The 13,936-nt window shown below is 43.8% G+C and overlaps 1 protein-coding gene across 1 annotated transcript in view; it reads left to right on the forward strand.

The window, feature by feature from the left end:
- LOC143768252 (uncharacterized) overlaps positions 1-4,821 on the forward strand; it is a 66,364-nt gene extending 61,543 nt beyond the window's left edge. Inside the window, exon 14 of the mRNA XM_077256945.1 lies at positions 1,708-4,821. Coding sequence (XP_077113060.1) covers positions 1,708-3,737 — 2,030 coding nt within the window. The 3' untranslated portion in view covers positions 3,738-4,821. The remainder of the gene's footprint in view (positions 1-1,707) is intronic.
- The last annotated feature ends 9,115 nt before the right edge of the window (positions 4,822-13,936 follow it).

Consider the following 13,936-nt stretch of genomic DNA (forward strand, 5'->3'; position numbering starts at 1 on the left):
ATTACCCAACACAGTGCCCAGATTGTGTTCCAGGAGACACACATTTTAAATTAAGTGGGCTCTTATCACTGTAGTAATGCCAAATACATTATTATTTATTATCATTATTAAAGGGCCACTGTCACCCCCCCCCCAGCCGTTATAAACTAAAAGAGCCACCTTGTGCAGCAGTAATGCTGCAGTCTAACAAGGTGGCTCTTTTAGTTTTTGATTCATTTATTACCTCAAAAAAGCGTTTTAAAAATTGGCCACACATACCAGATATTATGCCAGGAGGCGGTCCGAATCGTCCTCTATCAATCCCCCAACTGCCGTCACTCTTCTCTTCAGGGGCGATGGTCCCCGCCCCCTGAGCGCTGTTATCTTCTGAAATCCGGCGCCTGCGCTGTGCGTGCCTGCCTGGGGCCTGCGCAGTGTTCATTGTCAGTGCGGCCACACTGTTGCTGAATCCCCCACCCCGCACTGTTATTCATTATGCACAGTGCGGGGCTGGGGTTCCTGGGCATGCGCACTGCGCTGTTTAGACGCTTCCCATCTCCGACGCTCCCCTACCTTCCCAGGAACCCCAGCCCTGCACTGTTATTCATTATGCACAGTGCGGGGCTGGGGTTCCTGGGCATGCGCACTGCGCTGTTTAGACGCTTCCCATCTCCGACGCTCCCCTACCTTCCCAGGAACCCCAGCCCTGCACTGTTATTCATTATGCACAGTGCGGGGCTGGGGTTCCTGGGCATGCGCACTGCGCTGTTTAGACGCTCCCCAGCTCCGACGCTCCCCAGCTCCCCTGCCTTCCCAGGAACCCCAGCCCCGCACTGTGCATAATGAATAACAGTGCGGGGCGGGGGATTCAGCAACAGTGTGGCCGCACTGACAATGAACACTGCGCAGGCCCCAGGCAGGCACGCACAGCGCAGGCGCCGGATTTCAGAAGATAACAGCGCTCAGGGGGCGGGTACCATCGCCCCTGAAGAGAAGAGTGACGGCAGTTGGGGGATTGATAGAGGACGATTCGGACCGCCTCCTGGCATAATATCTGGTATGTGTGGCCAATTTTTAAAACGCTTTTTTGAGGTAATAAATGAATCAAAAACTAAAAGAGCCACCTTGTTAGACTGCAGCATTACTGCTGCACAAGGTGGCTCTTTTAGTTTATAACGGCTGGGGGGGGGTGACAGTGGCCCTTTAATTTTTATAGCGCCATTTATTCCATGGCGCTTTACACGTGCTTTATACATGGATGCTAAATGTGGTTTGGGTACACTGCAAGGCTCAGAAGCGAGGGGAAAATTTGACTTTGGGAGAGCAGATATTGCTGGATTGGTGTGTGGAAGCCATGGTGCTTTTCAAGAGCCTTTGAGCCACTTGTAATGTAGAAACCTGTTTTTCACTGACAGATCATGGACCTGAGTAGGGATTTGTTTTTTTTGTGTGATGAGTAGAAGGTTTATTGGTATAATTTTCCTCAACATAACATTGTTTGGTGACTGTCCATTCTGCCTTCGAAATATAGAGTAAACAAACAGTTGAACACCATGCTCTACTGGTTCATCCTATGAAGTTTTCTATTAGACTGTGAGCTGTCTTGTCTTAGTGAATAATTACATATTCAACATAACTTGTCATGTTGTGGACAGTTTACTTACAAATGTTAAAATATGTAAAATTCAAGGATTTTTTATGAAAACTAATTGGTTTTATTTTTAACAGATGACTGCACCAGGCGATCCGAGGGGCAGCTGACATCTTCAGTTTTTAAATCAGATAATCTTGAGATCCCACAGGATACAATTGAAGTAAATGCCATTACTCCAGATATACCATCATCCCTTCACAGCAAAGATCTATCGTCTGATCTTCTGAAACAGGTCCTGTCTTCTGATTCATTACCGACTACTAAGGAAAATCAAAGTCACAAAATAAGCATTAAAAAACAAATTGGTCCTGAAGTAAAGAAGCCATTTTTACTTTTAGAATATGGAAATCGTTTTCCCCTCAAAGAATCTTTTCTTAAGCATCAAAAAATTCACACAGCAGAGAATAGATTTTCTTGTTCCAAGTGTGGGAGATGTTTTAACCAGAAGTGGAATCTTGTTATACACCACAGAACTCACACAGTGGAGAAGCCTTTTTCCTGTTCAGAATGTGGGAAATGTTTTAAACAGAAATCAGGTTTGGTTGAGCACCAGAGATCTCACACAGGTGAAAAGCCTTTTTCATGTTCAGAATGTGGGAAATGTTTTAACTTGAAAGCGCATCTTGATAGCCACCAGAGAATCCACACAGGGGAGAAGCCTTTTTCCTGTTCAGAATGTGGGAAATGTTTTAATCAGAAAGCGAATCTTTATAGCCACCAGAGAACCCACACAGGGGAGAAGCCTTTTTCCTGTTCAGAATGTGGGAAATGTTTTAATAAGAAAGCGCATCTTGATAGCCACCAGAGAATCCACACAGGGGAGAAGCCTTTTTCCTGTTCAGAATGTGGGAAATGTTTTAACCAAAAATCAGAATTGGTTAAGCACCAGAGAATCCACACAGGGGAGAAGCCTTTTTCCTGTTCAGAATGTGGGAAATGTTTTAATCAGAAAGGGCAACTTGATAGTCACCAGAGAATCCACACAGGAGAGAAGCCTTTTTCCTGTTCAGAATGTGGGAAATGTTTTAACCACAAATCAGAATTGGTTAAGCACCAGAGATCTCACACAGGAGAGAAGCCTTTTTCATGTTCAGAATGTGGGAAATGTTTTAAACGGAAATCAGTTTTGGTTACGCACCAGAAAACCCACACAGGGGAGAAGCCTTTTTCCTGTTCAGAATGTGGGAAATGTTTTAATCAGAAAGCGAATCTTGATAGCCACCAGAGAACCCACACAGGGGAGAAGCCTTTTTCCTGTTCAGAATGTGGGAAATGTTTTAATAAGAAAGCGCATCTTGATAGCCACCAGAGAATCCACACAGGGGAGAAGCCTTTTTCCTGTTCAGAATGTGGGAAATGTTTTAAACAGAAATCAGGTTTGGTTGAGCACCAGAGATCTCACACAGGTGAAAAGCCTTTTTCATGTTCAGAATGTGGGAAATGTTTTAACTTGAAAGTGCATCTTAATAGGCACCAGAGAATCCACACAGGGGAGAAGCCTTTTTCCTGTTCAGAATGTGGGAAATGTTTTAACCAAAAATCAGAATTGGTTAAGCACCAGAGAATCCACACAGGGGAGAAGCCTTTTTCCTGTTCAGAATGTGGGAAATGTTTTAATCAGAAAGGGCAACTTGATAGTCACCAGAGAATCCACACAGGAGAGAAGCCTTTTTCCTGTTCAGAATGTGGGAAATGTTTTAACCACAAATCAGAATTGGTTAAGCACCAGAGATCTCACACAGGAGAGAAGCCTTTTTCATGTTCAGAATGTGGGAAATGTTTTAAACGGAAATCAGTTTTGGTTACGCACCAGAAAACCCACACAGGGGAGAAGCCTTTTTCCTGTTCAGAATGTGGGAAATGTTTTAATCAGAAAGCGAATCTTGATAGGCACCAGAGAATCCACACAGGGGAGAAGCCTTTTTTTTGTTCAGAATGTGGGAAATGTTTTAATAAGAAAGCGAATCTTGATAGCCACCAGAGAATCCACACAGGGGAGAAGCCTTTTTCCTGTTCAGAATGTGGGAAATGTTTTAATATGAAAGGGAATCTTGATAGCCACCAAAGAATTCACACAGGGAAGAAGCCTTTTTCCTGTTCCTAATGTGAGAAATGTTTTACATGGAATTCAACTCTTTAATAAACATCAGAGAAGTTGCACAGGGGAGAAGCCCTAATCATGTTCAGAATGTTGGAAATATTTAACCAAAAATTGTAACTTCTTAAAACAGTTGTCTTACTACTAGGACAACATCCTGTCATTCCTTATATTTGGCCTCGTTAAAACAAAAATACTCATACACAGCTCCCTTGCCAGTGCCAATTCAGCGGTGTCAGGATTCATGTGAGGCTGTTACAGTACACAAGCCCTGCGCCCAATCAGTGCCGGCTTCACTGTCCCCGCCTTCGGAAGTATTGAATATAAACAGGAAACCAGAGCTGCGGCTGCTCTCTACTTCCTCCTATTGTTTGATTTGAAGTTGAGGACAGTGACATCAGGGCTGATTGGCCGCAGGGCTTGCATGACGTGACAAACTCACATGAGCTTTATGAACGCAAGTGCTGACACTGCTGGAACTGCATCGGCATGGAAGGTTTGAATAATTATTTTTATTTTAACAGGATCAAACATAAGGCTTGAGAAGGGATTGTCCAAGTAGAGAACAACCCTTTTAAACATAAAAAAATCCCACACAGTGAGAAGTCATTATCATATCTAGAGTGTAAAGAATGAATTACTTAAATTGTATTTTGTTGACTGTCAAAAATGGCTCTGACCTGGAGAAAATTATATACAATGAGGAAAATAACTATTGGATACTATACAGATTTTGCAAGTTTTTCCAGATACAAAAAAATGAAGTCTGTAATTTTTTTTTTGTAGGTACACTTCAACTGTAAGATACAGAAGCTAAAAATAAAAGCCAGGAAATAACATTGTATGATTTTTGCATAATTAAATTGCATTTTATTGCATGAAATATCATATTTTTCAGACTATAAGACGCACCGGACCATAAGACTCACCTAGGTTATATAGGAGGAAGTTAGGGAAATAAAAACTGAAGCAAAAAATGTGGAAAAATTGTACTTTAATATCTCCTACATCCTGATACACATTGTCACGATAATGTGTACATGCCATGTTTGAGTCTGCCTAGCTTTACAAGACACAAGCTGTGAGCAATTCTGACCCCCCCCTCTTTTCTCTGCTGGTTGTGTGTGTGTGTGTGTGTGTGTAGAATTTTTTTTGCCCCCTGCAAATAGCAGTTTCTGCTAAGGCTGCTCACTCCTCCCATCTATATTAATATATAATATATATTATATTAAAGTTACATATTACGGCACTGATTTGGGCTGGAACTATACGAATTACATATTCCGGATGTCCATCGGTAGACCTATCGACCACTGAAAGCGCGAGCAGCTAGGGACAACGAGTGCAAGGTGCGGATTTCTCCTTAAGCAGATCATGTAATGGCTCCGTATTTACACTTAACAGAACGCCCCTGATGTGGGGAACATCATGAGCATCGTGATGAGCATCGATGTTCACATAGCAAACTATGCATAAAAAATAGTTTTCATATTGTAAGAAAAGGGGAGGTTTCAGCCCCTAAGTGATGTCACCACAGGGGGAGTGCCTGGGCTTTAGGCAGGGAATATCTGGGTAAAGCAGGATTCTTGCAGTGTCTTTTCCTGGGGATTCAGCTATGACAGGCTGTGCAATCTGACGTGAGAATAAGTGGGGAAGGTCCCCTCCCCCAGCCAGCATACGGCATACCTTTGAATGATAAAAAAAGAATTGGAAGTCCATTTTCACCGTTAATCCCTTTTTGTTTGTAATTGTGATATACACAAGATTCGTCATCTTTATAATATCTTTTTAATATTTTTGTAAATACTGCCTATCTTTTATGGAGTAAAATATACAATTTTACTAGCTTATCTCTTCATGCTCTATATGACTGTGCATCCACTGAGGTGAATAACGCTACTGATTTGGGTTGGCTCCGGACCCGTTAACCTTTGGTGAAAATCGGAGCTGGATGCAGCGACCTTGTTCTGTGCAATTGGGCGTCTTTGCAGCGACCGGCGGCCTTGATAATTATTGTTCCCGCCTGAGTGGGAGTAGTTATATCGTCCTCGCTGCAGTGTGCCCAATAGCCAGTACATAGCAGGCAGCCTTTCTGGCGACTAATTACCCTAGGTGCAGTACCTGATCTGACCTGAAGGCAAAGGGCGCCCAAGAGCTGCAAGTTCCAAACTGGAACTGGGAAGTGGAATGTAGATAAATCACCTTCAGAAGGAACCAGGGGAAATCAAACAACCCCCTTGTTATCAAGGTATCAGGGATGCCTGACATATTGTTGGGATCCGGGACATATTGTTGGCAGCACGGTGGGAACCGTGACACACATGGTCCCATCATCCCTACTCTGGTATGCATGGCCCTCTCATCCCTATCTTGGTATGCATGGATCCCTCATCCCTATCCTGGTAGGAATGGTCCTCCTCATCCCTATCCTAGCAGGAATGATCATCCTCATTTCTATCCTGGTATGCAGGGCCCCAATCTCAACCTAGTATGCATGGCCTAATCCCTATCCTGGTATTCAGGGTCCATATCTTGTCCTAGTATGCATTGCCCCAATTCCTATCCTGGTATGATTGGCCCCCATCCCGGTCCTGGTATGCATGGTCCCAGTCTATCCTTAATGCAGCAGCCAGGGTTGTCCATCTAGCTAATCGGTATTCAGACGTGTCCGCTCTTCACCAGTCATTACACTGGCTGCCCATTTATTATAGAATCCAACTCAAAGTACTTGTTCTCACCCACAAAGCTCTCCACAGTGCAGCACCCCTTACATCTCCCTCATTTCGGTCTATCAGCCTAACCGACCACTGTGCTCTGCAAACGACTTTCGACTAACCTCTGCACAAATCCGTACCTCCCACTCCTGACTCCAAGACTTCTCCCGTGCTGCGCCAATCCTCTGGAATGCTCCACCTCTAGATATTAGGACCATCTACAGTTTGCATAGTTTTAGGCGCTCCCTCAAAACACATTAGTGAATGTAATAAGCCACTCTCAACAAATCAGTCATTTTATGTGTGTAGCCCATTCACTACTTCCATCTATCCCCCACCCCTGATGATTGGTGGACCATCATTGTAAATACACACCTGTACTTTGTATCTCCCTCACTTCATTGTAGATTGTAAGCTCTCAAGAGTCGGGTCGTCTTATTTTGCTTTAATTATTGTATCGTTAACATTGTTACTTACGACTGTTGTGTCTGAAACTGTTAAACTGTAAAGCACTGAGGAATATGTTGGAGCTATATAAATAAAGATTATTATGATTGGCCCCACCCCCATCCTGGTATGAATGACCCATCAGAAAACATAAAAAAATAAGTCATTTCACTTACCTTCCCTGCGCCCCCTCGCAGCATCTTGTTCCGGTGCCATCAGCTGCATTATGCTTGTAAGCAGTGCATGGCAGGGACGTCATGCGCAGCTCATAAGCAGAGCACAGCTGCCAGAATACTCAATACTCTGCATGCCGAGACTGTGTGCGCAGAGAACAGCGAGTATTTATTGTTCTTCAGTAGCGCAGTGTCAGCCAGAGCCTTCCTGCTGCTGCCTGTGGTCACATGTGCAGCTGCTTAAGATAAATGAATATTCACTTCTCTGGGCGTGTAGAGGTGAATATTAATTTCTCTTAAGTAGTGGCACACATGGCTGCCCGGCAGCAGCAGGAAGCCAGCAGCTGACACTGTGCACGCTACTGAAGAGCAATGAATGCTCACTGCCCACCACACACATAGTCCCGGTGTGCAGAGCAATGAGAATTATGGCAGCTGCCCCTCGGCTTGCAAGCAGCGCATGATGTCCCTGCCATGCGCTGCTTACAAGCATAAAGCAACCCGGGGCTGGGGGCCAATCATACAAAGACGCTATTAAAGAGAAATAAATATTCATTGCTTTCCATGGGTGTGGAATGCAGTGAATATTCATTTCTCGTTCGCCACAGCAGCCGGCTCCAGCCTCCTGTGACCCGCTGCTCCCTCGATGCCACTCACCCACCTCCCCAACACAGCCAGAGCCGGTACATCTAGACTATAATATGCACTCCCCATTTTCCTCCATGTTTTTGGAGGAAAAAGTGCATCTTATAGTCCGAAAAATACAGTAAGTATTTGATCACTTACCAACCAGCAAGAATTCTGTTTCTCACAAACCCGTTAGTTTTTCATTAAGAAGCTCTCCTACTCTGCACTCATTACCTGTATTAAATGCACCTGTTTGAAATCATTACCTGTATAGAAGACCCTTGTCCCCACACTCAATCACACTCCAAGCTCTCCACCCTGGCTAAGAACAAAAAACTGTCTAAGGACATCAGGGACAAAATTGTAGACCTGCACAAGACTGGGATGGGCTCCAGGGTAGACTTTCACAAGACTTGCATGGGTTCCAGGACAATAGGCAAGATGCTTGGAGAGAAGGCAACGACTCTTGGTGCAATTATTAGAAAATAGAAGAAACACAAGATGACTGTCAATCTTCCTCGATTTGGGGCTCCCTGCAAGATCTCGTTTCGAGGGGTAAGTATGATTCTAAGAAAAGTCAGGAATCAGCCCAGAACTAAATGGCAGGACCTGGTCAAACACCTGAAAAGAGCTGGGACTACAGTCTCAAACTTACTGTCAGTAACATACTACACTGTCATAGATTAAAATCCTGCAGGGCACACAAGTTCCCCCTGCTCACACTCCGGCACAAGTCCAGGCCCATTGGAAATCTGTCAGTGACCATGTGGATGATCCAGAGGAAGCATGGGAGAACGTCATGTGGTGAGATGAGAACAAAATATAACTTTTTGGTATAAACTCCACTCTGTGTTTTGAGTAAGAAGTATGAGTACATCCCAACCATGAAGCATGATAGGGGAAACCTCATAGTTGGTGCTTTTCTGCGAAAGAAGTCAGATGACTGCACCATATTAAAGGGAGGATGAATGGGGTCATGTATCATAATATTATGGCCAACAACCTCTTTTCCTTAGTAAGCATTGAAGGTGGGTCATTGGTGGGTCTTCCAGCACGACATTGACCCCAAACACACAGCCTTGGCAACTAAAAGTGGCTTCATAAGAAGCATTTCAAAGTCCTGGAGTGGCCTAGCCAGTCTCCAGAAAACTGAAACTTAATGTTGCCCGGCGACAGCCCTGAAACCTGTACTAACTGGAGATCTGTATGGAGGAGTGGACCAAAATTCCTGCTGCAGTGTGTGTGTAAACTTGGTCAATAACGATGGGAAATGTCTGACCTCTGTAATTGCAAAGGTTTCTGTACTAAATATTAAGTTCTGTTTGACATGAAATCTACTATTGACATGAAATCCTCACCAGAATGTCACCCAAAAAAAAAAACTCATGATACGTAAAACCAGTGAGCTGTCTCAAGACCTTTGCAACCTTATTCTTGCAAAATATACTCATGGGATTGGTTACAGAAACATTTATAAACTACTGAAGGTTCTAGTGAGTACTGTTGTGGCAGTATGGCAAGTGAAAGAACATTATTTTACCATAAACCGGCCATGACCAGGTTTTAGACAAAATTTTTTCCAAGAGCCAAGGATTACCTGAGGAGAGCTACAGAAAGACCTGGAATCAGCAGCTACAATTGTTATAAAGAAAACTGTAAGGCATGCACTCAACCTCCATGGTCTGTATGCAGGCTCACCACTCAAGGTTCCATTGCTGAACAAAAAGCAATTTTTTTTTTACAAAATTGCTTTTTATTGATTTTTAACATCTATAATTAAATAATAAAATTATATACACTTAGTTTACAAACTCTCAGATTTAGTTTCCTTTCTTCCATTTTCAAAATGAAAGGATCCCAAACGGAGTAATTGAAAAATAAAATAAACATATAATTCCCTAACTTCCTCCCTCCACCCAGACATGCAGGCTATACTATTTATATTTCCAGTGTTCACTTCTATCCTATCATTCTCTTGACCACAGTAACCCCTCGGATGTTGCACTTCCTTATTTAATCTATACAATGTTCTGTTAGGCTACTTTCACACTAGCGTCGGGCTCGGCCTGTCACAGTGCATCGGGCCGAGGTTACCGATGCTAGCGTTGTCTCCGCCGCACAACGGGGGCAGCGGATGCATTTTTCAAGCGCATCTGCCGCCCCATTGTGAGGAGCGAGGAGGTGGGGGCGGAGTTCCAGCCGCGCATGCGCGGTCGGAAATTGCGGTCCGTCGGCAGCAAAAAACGTTACATGTAACGACGACGGTTGCGACGTGTGGCAATGCGTCGCAAATGCGTCGCTAATGTTAGTCAATGGTGAAAAAACGCATCCTGCAAGCACTTTTGCAGGATGCGTTTTTTCACCAAAACGACGCATTGCGACGTATTGCAGTTAACGCTAGTGTGAAAGTAGCCTTAGCCGGTATCTCTCCCCCCTTTTCCCTCCACATTTGGATCAATTATATTTAAGTTCCCCAATGTTCCACTAAAGTCTTCCAGTAAATACGAACTGGTCTGGTCAATAGCCCTCATGATTTTATGAACTTCCTCCTTTTTATAATAACGGAGTGCAAAGTCTTTCCAATTTATCATAAGCAATTTTCCATATCTCTCCTTATCACGTTCTGCTTTCATCCTTTCCAGATGGAATATGGCCGTCACTTGGCCGATTGTCTCTCTCCAATTTGGAATAGATTCAGGAAACTAATATTGTAAGAAGCCTCTGTAGCAATTACACAGATTGTATGGAATATTGGGGTTAGTTTTTCCTTCTCTTTTTGTTGTACACCTTCCTCACTCCTCCAGTAATGGAAAAGAAATGGTAACAGATATAGAGGAACACTCGTATTTTCCAATATACGCTTTATGTCTTTCCAGAATTCTTGTACTTAAGGGCAACTCCACAATCCACGTAGTAAGTCGGAATCTTTAAGTTTGCATTTTGGACAATGTGTCAGAAGATTTCTAATATTTTGGATATTGGTATATTAAAGGCCAAGATTGCTCTATGCATGATCCTAAACTATGCGTCCCTCCAAACCTCACTGAAAATGTTCTTCTGTCCTACCTTCCACCCTACTAGGATTTTTTCCCCAATTTCGTCTCCCTCTATTTGCCTATAGCATTACCTAAATACAGTAGTGTTCAAAATAATAGCAGTGTGTTCAAAAACATTAGTTAATCCCAAATCTTCATACTAGTTTTGATTTCCAGCATTGGGAACATTGCACACAATTTTCAAATTCAAAACATGAAGAGAAATGTACATCATTTTTAACTACTTTACAGAAAATAACAAAAATGAACATTGCGAAAGGTCGCTCATGTGATCTTACTATACTTGTTCTTTCCCTCTGGTCTCTCATTAGTATAATACCTAAGGGCAATACTCACCATTGTTTAGGTCACCATTGATGATACAGACACGCTAATAATATGTGAACAAACATAGAAACAATTTAACAGCAGGAAGTGTTACTTGTTTCTCACCAATATGGCGACATCTGTCATCATTCATGTCACTTCCAGTGACATACACATGCCGGCATCATGTGACTCATGTGTCTTCTGACAGCGGGGAGCTGCGGCTCTCTGACCGGTGGGGAGGATTTCTCCGCCAATCAGAAGCGGTGTTTGCCACGCTGTCATGCATATGACAGCGTGTCAAACACTAATGTCGGTCCCCCCTATTCAAGTGAATGGGGGGTCAGCTGCTGGATGACAGGCTGCATGAATGCATCATGCAGCCTGCTATCTCGATGTAGCAGAGCCGAGTGTGACATCACATCCGGCTCTGCTTGACTTCTCTGCAGCATATACGCTGCAAGAAAAGTCAACCTAGCGTATTTGCAGCGTTTTTTTCACCACCCATTCAAGTCAATGGGTGAAAAACGCTGAAAGAAGTGACATGCCCTATGTCAAAAAAATGCTGCAAAGCACAAAATACTGATCAAACAAAAACCCAATGTGTGTGCATGAGATTTCTGAAATCTCATAAGCTTTGCTGGTACTTAAAAGGCAGCTGAAAATTAGCATAAAAAACGCAGCAAAAACGCCTTGTCTGAACTTACCCTAAGGCTAATTGCTACCAAACTCCTTGAGCAGCATGTCCATGCTCAACTTTCCTTCCACCTCTCATCTAATTCTCTCCTTGACAACCTCCAATCTGGCTTCCGCCCCCACCACTCCACCGAAACTGCCCTGACGAAAATCACTAATGACTTACAGCCAAAGCTAACAGACAGTTCTCATCCTCCTCCTTCTCGATCTGTCCTCTGCCTTTGACACAGTCGACCACTGCCTACTGCTACAGATTCTTTCTTCTCTTGACATCAAAGACCTTGCCCTGTCCTGGATCGCCTCTTTACCTTAGCGTTTGCCACTCCCACACTGCCTCCTCTTCCTGCTCTCTCTCTGTTGGAGTCCCTCAAGGCTCTGTCCTGGGGCCCCTACTTTTTTCCATCTATACCCTTGGCTTAGGACAACTCATAAAGTCCCATGACTTCCAGTACCACCTGTATGTTGATGACACTCAGATCTACCTTTCTGGCCCAGATGTCACCTCTCTGCTGTCCAGAATCCTGGAGTGTCTATCAGCCATATCCTCCTTCACCTCTCGCTTCCTAAAACTCAATGTAGACAAAACTCAACTCATCATCTTTCCTCCATTTCGCTTTTCTTTTTACCCGATCTATCTATTATGGTAGTTCATGTAGAGTAGCTGCGGAGACACCATCACGTGTTTCTCAACGCAAGCAGTGAAAAGCCAGGCCTTTCCCCGGGAAGGAACAACCACGGGAAGGGCAGCATCCGATAAAGGAAAACATCCAATAAAGGAAAACCACCTATGCCAAGCATGGTATCCATCCACAGATAGCTGTTTTGGGGTTTTTGCCCCTCATCAGTGTGGAGTAGGAAACTGGCTATTAGAAGCAGTGTCTAGTAAAAAGGCTATGAAAGTACAGATGATTGACCTCGTGGAGACCAAAACATCCAACACCGCGGAGACACTATCACGTGTTTCTCAACGTAGTGATCCAGAACACTGCCCCAATATGCAAATGCATGTAGAGTAGCTGCGGAGACACCACGTGTTTCTCAACGCAAGCAGTGAATAGCCAGGCCTTTCCCCGAAACAGCTGTCTGTGGATGGATACCATGCTTGGCATAGGTGGTTTTCCTTTATTGGATGTTTTCCTTTATCGGATGCTGCCCTTCCCGTGGTTGTTCCTTCCCGGGGAAAGGCCTGGCTATTCACTGCTTGCGTTGAGAAACACGTGATGGTGTCTCCGCAGCTTCTCTACATGCATTTGCATATTGGGGCAGTGTTCTGGATCACTGCGTTGAGAAACACGTGATCACACGTCCACACTTATTTGTTTCTCACACAACTGCCTCCAAAATTTATCCCAAATATCCCCCATCCTCTGGAATTCCACGCCTCAGCACGTCCGACTATCCACCACCCTCGGATCCTTCAGACAGAACCTGAAAACCCATCTCTTCAGGATAGCTTACAGCCTACAATAACCATTCTGCTGCCTCACCACCACCCAAGCTGCCGCCTCACCACCACCAGAGCTGCCGTACCCCCGAACTTCATTCTCTTCCTCATTATCCCGTAGAATGTAAGTCTGCAAGGACAGGGTCCTCTCCCCTCTGTACCAGTCTGTCATTGTAAATTTGTTTACTGTAAATGATATCTAGAACTTTGTATGTAACCACTTCTCATGTACAGCACCATGGAATTAATGGCGCTATATAAATAAATAATAATAATGTCCGTCTAACATTTGTGACCGCACTTCTATCTTTCAGAAAGCCCACTTGAGCTGATGACACTAGAGCTAGGAGTATCCCTGCCAACCTGTTTGCCATAAGTTTGGAAATTATTTTAATATACTGGTTTATCAGAGAGATAGGTCTATAGGAAGTTGGATCCGCCGTGCTTTTCCCATCTTTTGGTATCAAGCTTTTATGAGCCATATTGGTTCCCCCAACAAGTCTTCACCTTGTAAGTATCTCATTATACCATTTAGTTAGAATAGGAGCTATTTGCTGGGTCATGACTTTAAAGAAATCACATGTGAACCCATCAGGACAGTGAGCTTTTCCTTCTGGTAGACCACCAATAGTGCTCTTCACCTCTTCCTCCGTAACAGGGACATTTAGCAAAGTCAAATATGTTTCTGTGAAATTAGGCATTGTAAGTTTACTCAAAAAATCTCTGCTTCTGTCATCCCCCT

Source organism: Ranitomeya variabilis, chromosome 4 (genome assembly GCF_051348905.1).
Source record: "Ranitomeya variabilis isolate aRanVar5 chromosome 4, aRanVar5.hap1, whole genome shotgun sequence".
In the NCBI taxonomy this organism is placed as follows: Eukaryota; Metazoa; Chordata; class Amphibia; order Anura; family Dendrobatidae; genus Ranitomeya; species Ranitomeya variabilis.